This window comes from Delphinapterus leucas, chromosome 17 (genome assembly GCF_059928025.1).
Source record: "Delphinapterus leucas isolate spDelLeu-1000000601 "Yukka" chromosome 17, BTC_Dleu_Yukka2, whole genome shotgun sequence".
NCBI lineage: Eukaryota > Metazoa > Chordata > Mammalia > Artiodactyla > Monodontidae > Delphinapterus > Delphinapterus leucas.
The window spans coordinates 21,768,681-21,776,290 of record NC_143145.1 but is presented as its reverse complement, the minus strand read 5'-3'; the positions used below and the strand labels follow the sequence as shown (position 1 = coordinate 21,776,290).

The 7,610-nt window shown below is 38.9% G+C and overlaps 1 protein-coding gene across 2 annotated transcripts in view; it reads right to left on the bottom strand.

Annotated features, from left to right (window-relative positions):
* Positions 1-4,280: 4,280 nt before the first annotated feature.
* EIF3H (eukaryotic translation initiation factor 3 subunit H) overlaps positions 4,281-7,610 on the bottom strand; it is an 86,909-nt gene continuing 83,579 nt past the window's right edge. For both annotated transcript variants that reach the window (XM_022555591.3, XM_022555592.3), the window contains exons 7-8: positions 6,233-6,365; positions 4,281-4,504 (exon numbers count right to left, since the gene is read on the bottom strand). In XM_022555591.3, coding sequence (XP_022411299.1) covers positions 4,407-4,504; positions 6,233-6,365 — 231 coding nt within the window. In that variant the 3' untranslated portion in view covers positions 4,281-4,406. The remainder of the gene's footprint in view (positions 4,505-6,232; positions 6,366-7,610) is intronic.

The window sequence follows — 7,610 nt, the reverse complement described above, 5'->3', positions numbered from 1 at the left end:
ATACATACAAAGTAAAACACTGGCAAGAAGAGACTCCAGTCCAAGAAGTAAAGGCAAGGACCATTTACCGTCAGAAGCAGTAAACACTGCTGAAAAGTTCAACAAATCCTTTGCCTCCAGGTCCACAAAGGAAGATGGAAGATGCCAGAAATGTCTGTGCCCTGGAGAAGGGTCAATGAAAAAAAACATTACTGAAGGAAACAGAAATGACACCTGGGTTTATGTCTTGAGGTTGACACAAATGCTAGAAGCAATATTTTCCTACTGCAATCAACTTGACTGTAAATAAGGACACTTGGAAATTGGCCACTCTGCATTAAAGGTCTTATGAAGTGCTAGGGTCCTTCACTTTTGTCCAAATGTAAAAACAGTGATTTTTAGAATAAAAGAAGAGAAAAATCATTTTTACATTTCTTTACGGTACAGCATCTGTCAATTACAATTCTCCTATACTTCTTTTTGGAGTAGGGGAGAATGCACATGGAAACTAAATGTGTATCTGCAACCTACTGAAAAGGACTTCCAACAAGTCCTAGGAGTGAGCATGGATTCAGCACCCCACCTACTATCCACTCAACTCCTGAAAGTTCCACAGAATACTTTAAGTTAGTGAGGCTCAGACTGCATTCAATCTTTGGTAGTCTGCTAGCCATTGATTCAATGAAAGGATTGAAAATGGGCTGCCTAACTCACAGTTTTAAGAAAATGCAATTGACCTCAAAATCAATCCCACCAAATCAAATTGTGATTCTAATAAACTGATCATGTGACAATTCGTATGAGAACTTAGTCTCTGAGAACAAGGAGGATATAGGTATTTAAAGAAATATCTAGGACGGACCAAGCCCCTACAGAATGACCCAAACTCCCCAAGCTGGGGGTGGTGGCTCTTGGAAGCCATTCCACATCCGGAAACTGTATTCCTAAAAATCACTACTGAGGCTTCAGTATAGCCATTCTGGGTTTATGCTGCAGAGCCAAGCAGGCTTAAGGTACATTATAGGGAGTGTGCATCTATGTAAAAAGGAAGATGAAGGCAACGGGTATTAGGCCACAGCTGTTTGCTCCAGCAAACGGTAATTTCCCAATAGCTCTGGCTCCCCATTCCTCCTTTCCTATCTCAAGTAACTTGGAGTCAGATCAACCCCTGTTCCAATCCATCCAAAGAGGTTCAGACTCCAATTTGGGAGTCATTGCCCAACAAGCAGGTTTGAACTCCTCCACTGCACATTCTTAGGCTGTGGGATGCAGAAATCATCTACTGCTTTTCTCCCATCTTCGTCAATATTAACAGACTCAGATCTTCATCCTTCCCTTCATTACTTATCTACTAACCACTGTCCCCCCCACTTCCATACATGCCAAATAAAGAAAGAATCCTCTGTTGGCAATGACGACTTGATTGTGCTTTCTATAGATGGGCACATGAGTCATTTGCTAAAATAAGCCTTTATAGGTATTTGGTTTGACCCAATTTGAGTATTATCAGCCCCATCTCTATGACAGAACTATCAAAGAAAAAGATGCCTAATGAAAAGAGAAAACTGATAAATGGTATATTACATATTTAATTTGAATGAGAAATATTTACTATAAGATGGAATTTACAACTTAAATAAAAAATTCTTTCATAACATTCTAATATCCACATCAGAGTTCAATGCCAGCATGGTTTGAAAGTAAAGCTGACACAGGTTTTCCAAAGAATGTTGTAAAAACGTACTGTGAACAGTGTAGTAACATTTCAGAAGACACTAAAACTTAAATATTTAGATGCTGCAAATGAGAAGTTACACCGAACTCCATTAATGACATTAACATTAGATAACCACATCTCCATTTCCAAGCTTCAAAAAATGGAGAAAAAAGTTCCTTTAGTTTACCTCCATATTAAAAAAATAAGGTATTTTGGGGAGGCTAAAGATTCATTCTCAGGTATTTTCAATTAAATATAATGTTACATTATCTAGAAACTTACAAAGTATTATCCATGATTATGAGGTTAAAGATCAAATAGGTTTTACTTTTCTTACTTTGTAACATTTAATTTTCCATTAGGTTAATATGCTAGTTTTTTCTGTTCCTCTTGTTCTTGGTTAAGTGAATGATTTATCAGACTTGGTACTCAGTTTACGAGCTTTTCTCATTTCAACTTGAAGAAACTGCAAATATTTATAGAAGATGAACCACATGTATTTGTTCCTGAAGGTTGTCAGAATATAGCACTCAAATCAAATGCCGAACAGAAGCTATTCCCTAACACTACATACTGTGGAGATTTAATTTCCATTGACATGTTTTCCTAAACAGTTTTTCCCACTACAGTAATTCCTAACTCAAAAACTACTGAAATCTTCTTTTAAGTGTGTACTCACACATTACTGAGTTATGAGGACCTAAACAGTCATACAGAATGCAGAAATAGCCACATCTTTAAAAAATACAACTGAATCCTGTTAAACATATACCATGAGTAAAAGAGTATATAAGATTATGTTTGAACTGACTTTCCTTCCTTCTTTTTTTTTTTTTTTAATTTATTTTATTTATTTTTGCTGCGTTGGGTCTTCGTTTCTGTGCGAGGGCTTTCTCCAGTTGTGGCAAGCGGGGGCCACTCCTCATCGCGGTGCGCGGACCTCTCTTGTTACGGAGCACAGGCTCCAGACGCGCAGGCTCAGCAGTTGTGGCTCATGGGCCTAGCTGCTCCGCGGCATGTGGGATCCTCCCAGACCAGGGCTCGAACCCGTGTCCTCTGCATTAGCAGGCAGATTCTCAACCACTGCGCCACCAGGGAAGCCCCCTTCCTTCTTTTTAGTTTGCTCTTTGATACTTCAAGGGCGCTTTGTTTATCCACAACAGAATTCCAAATCTAGGCAACTAGAATGCAGGGAAATGAACCAAGAGTATACCATCCACAAAGGCAGGGACCATGACCAGCTTTGTTTATCAATACACCCCCTCTGCCTAACACAGTCACACTCAAATGTGTTCACGCTAATAAGGAATCACCATGGGCGGGAGTGCAAATCAGTATAACCTTTCTTGACGGAAATATAGCAACTAAAAGCCTTAGAATTATATATACCCTTTGACCAGTAAGTCCGCTTCTAGGAATTTATCCTAGGAAAATTATTTACATGTGAGCAAGGACTTGAATTCTAGGATGTTCGAGGGCCAGATCTTTTTAAAAGCAAAAACCTGCTAACAACCCCCAATATCCTGAACGAGGGCCCAGGGCGCGCCCTGCGTCACAGCTCACTCTGAGGCTGCTCCACACCAACCACGGCTCCCCGTGGACTCTGTTAGCGCCCACAGCACCCTACACTGGTCTCCTTCTCTCACCTCCTCTGCACGAGGACAGTGAGATACAACGTGTCTCAGGACCCACTAAAGGGAAAAGAGCCAGGGTGCGATCCAGCTGACTGATCCCAGAGCCCCAGTCTTGCCTCGAAAACAATGTTACTGCAAAAAAAAGGATTTCTCAGCTCTTCTTACCCACCACCCATTCCTTTGATCATCTTCCTAGGAGCCGTGTCTTCAAAGGGAAAACCATCCATAAGAGTCTCATAGGCACACCTCCGCCGGCTGGTCAATCTCACTGATTTTGGGGTTATACAAATGGCAGGATTTTTTTTTTCTTTCAAATACAAAATTATTAAAATAGTCTTTTCCCTCCAGTGTAGCACTTGTCTCCCAATTCTTCCTTCCCCACTCATAAAACTTGTTATTAGCATAATTATATTTCACGGTATAAAAAAAATAAACATGAAGCCCTCAATTAAAAAGAAAACACACACAGAATCAATTTCATTTTCATACAAAAACATGGTCCTTTGGTGAAATGATTTTTTTATTTTTTTTTAATTCTTGTGCCCGATGAATGGCCTATGAGCATGGGGCCTGGGCAACCATCACCTGAAGAAATGAAAAGGCGGACCCACGGGAAGCACGCCAAGCGATTCTAGGCCTGGGAACCAGGGGTGCCAGGGCAAGCACACAAAGCCTGGGGCTTCAGGGGCGCTCACCTGGGAGCGAAGAAGTACTAGATTCACAGTAGGTACCAGGGCCTCTGGGTCGGGCATCGGGACAAGCAGCACTGGACTCGGTGGCTGAAATGTGGCACCACAGAGGTATAACAAAGGTGATGGAGCCTGTAGGTCTGAGCCTGGTGATGCTTCTGGTCAAGCCTGCTTTATCTTTGGAAATACACAGGTATAAGCTAAATAAAAATAAGAAGATAAATATAATATGTCTAAAACCAAATGAGCAAGCAGTCGAGATTATTTTATTATTATTTTATTATTTGCTAGAAAGACTTTTCAATATGCAAGTGTGTTTCTTCCGAGAATTGCCCCAATGTGATCTCAAGAGTCCACGTTAACTCCTTTTCTGGAAACTTCCTTTTCTTAGCTGTTGTATTCTTGAAGAGCCTGGGCCATGAAGAGTTTGCCTAAGTTTTGAGCAGTGAACTCCTTGATGTTCTGGCAGTAAGTGTTAATCTGGCCTGTGCATTTGGGAAAGTGAGAAAGAGAGTCATAATGTTCCACAAACTGTAAAATGACCCAGAATACTAGTCAAACAAGAAAATCAGCATAACACAGAATCATCAGAATGTTATTTTGTTATGTTTTGAACCAAAAACAAAAACGAAGCAGACACAGATTTAGCGAACAAACTAGTGGTTACCAGTGGGGAGAGGGAAGGGGGGAGGGGCAATATAGGGGTAGGGAATAATAAGACGTACGAACTATTAGGTATAAAATAAGCTACAAGGCTATATTGTACAACACAGGGAATATAGCCAGTATTTTGTAGTAACTTTAAATGGAGTATAACCTTAAAAAACTGTGATTTAACCTGGAACATATAATATTGTAGGGCAACTATACTTCAATAAAATCTTTTTTAAAAAGAGTTAAGAATTCTATTCGTTCATAAGGGATTAATAAAGAATATAAGTTTTTTTTTTTTAAATAAGCTATCTTCCACTCTTGGTTACACGGATAATGAAGAAAAATGACAACTTTTAAAAAGATTATCAGCAGTTAAGCACATATTAGCTGTCAATCAAAATGTACTGACTGTGCAGACCAGACCAACACTGTAACTAAGACAAGTGAGAAAACAGCACTAGCTCTTCTTAGCCAGGTAGAAAGGAGATACCAAATCACAGAACTGTAAACTAACCAGACCCACCTGACCCAGATGTTAACTACAGTAGTTTTCAGTCCGTGCTCCGGAAATATTAGCAGCCTGCTCCTGCACCCCCAGAGCCCAGACAGAGCATGAGCAAGGAGCCCATGTGAGGAAAGGGCTCCACCACTGCATTAGTTTTAAAACTAATGATCTAATCTGATGCAACAGTTACACATTTCTTGAAAGTATAAGAAATACAATTCTGCTTGAAGTGGCCCTTAAGTAAGTAAGGTGTCTCAGTTTCCCAAATCTCATTTATACAGGTACCAGAAAGCTTTAAGGAACTTGGAATTTCCCCCACACTAAAAATATATCAACAGAATTGAGAAATTGCAGAAGACCCTCTTTTCTCTGAGTTGGATTTTCACTCTAACAAATCTCTCAGACAACTGGCTGACTGAATCAAACAGTATTCAACAACATTCATACAGAAATAAGGTGATTATAGCTAAATAAGGGCATGAATGTTATATATTCAAAATCAAGTCCTAGCACAGGACACAACGGCTCTACTACCTTAAGGCAGTGTTAAATGTTTATCCCCAGAGAAAGTCCATGGAGAGTTACATTCATGTTGCTACAATACAAGTCAAAGTAAGGGAAATACTTCTTTGAGTCAAAAACTTCAGTTCAATTCAAACACCCACTTACAGACTGGGCTCAAGGCTAGGCTAGAACATCAAAAGTAAGGGGTTTGAACTCAATGGTCTTTTGCATTATGAGATGATAAACACTTTTTCTTGGTTTCCATGAAAGATGACTCACACAAAACCTTCCCATTTTAGAAAGTTTATATAATCCCATCTCAAAAGTGTTTGTTTAGATAAACACAGAGTGAAGCACTGAAAGGACCTTAGAAATAACAAAGACTGACAAATTCTTAAATTTCAGAAATTACAGGTGCTAGATTCAAGTCCATCATTTAACCATTTTAAATACACTAACTTTTAGATGTCTTACCCTGTGAATCTCTCACTGTCTCCTGCTTCCTAAAGAATAAAGAAAACCAGCCATGTTCTGCACTGGCTAACAATACCTGCAATGAGCAGAGAATCCATCCTGGCAGGGGGCTGATGTGGTTTGAAGAGTTTGGACAGATCCTCCTCAGGGAGCGGGGGTTCTCCTCGACTCTGGCGCTGCATATTCTCCTGCTGGCGACGCTGCTGATACTAAAATTCAGAGAGGAAATGACTGGGTTATTTTTCTCTACCTGGGGAGAAAAAAGACCTCCCTCACTTATGTGATTAGCAAAACTCCACTGCTTTGAACTCCAATCTCGGTTTTATAAATGTAACCCTTCGTAACTCTTGCTTCTAAGAGGCTAAATATGGTTAACAGTTAAAGAAAACTTCCTTGTTGTAAACTCTAGTGTCACTCTGAGCTCTAAGATTATATAACTAATGATTTAGAAAAACAAAACTGGTTATGTGAGAAACATGGGGCTTACAGGCAAAGAAGCTCAAGATTCATGAGCGAAAGGGAGTAACTTGACCAATTATGACAACAGGGTAAACAGCACTGCAAGTATGATTCATCTTAACTTGAAGAACTAAGTAATGAAATACCATATTGGGGAATTTTTTCAGCTTTATCCTTATTGACCAAAGTAACAATAATACTGATGATGTTACTATTATAACGTCACCATTCCTGTTATTACTATAACAGTAAATACTATCAATTCCTAACAACAGATAATCATCTGTGCTTTAGCTCTACACCGAAGAAAGAATATTAGCACAGATAATGCTTCAAAAACTTTCAAACTCTGGATTCTTAAGACTCAAGGCAGAGAAAGTGGGGTTATATATAAAGGTATATATCAACTATATACTTATAGTTCAAACTACAATCAAGACGCTAATAGCTGTGGATTGCTTACAAGAGCAGAGGAAATAATATCCCACACACAGCCTTAAAAGGTCAGATAATGGGAAACCAGGGTAGGCTAGTAAAAATTTTAAGTCCTTAGATAAGGGAAGTAACTTGCTTTGCAAAAATTTCTACTCATTATGGGGTATGAGAGTAGAAGTGAGACAAATCTAAAAAGGGTTATGAATGGTGCTAAGTAGGAATAAATGTCAAATGCAAAAATTTATGTCATACTAGAATTCTAAAAAATATCTCCTAAGATTGGTTTCCAGAATCAACTGTTTCATTGGTGACAGATTTTCAATTTGATCCTCCAGTTGGGTCTTTTACCTACAGGAAGAACCAGCAAGGGAATGGGATCAAGCTGGTTTTATTCTCCCCAGTTTATAAGAGACTTTCACCATCACCATCTTCACCACCATCTTTTCAGTTAAAAAAATGATACTTTATAGATTTATATGTGTTTTAAAAATTCTATGTGTGTAGAAACACAGTATTTTAAATTTCACTAAATATATGAACATTGGTATTAATTTTTTAAA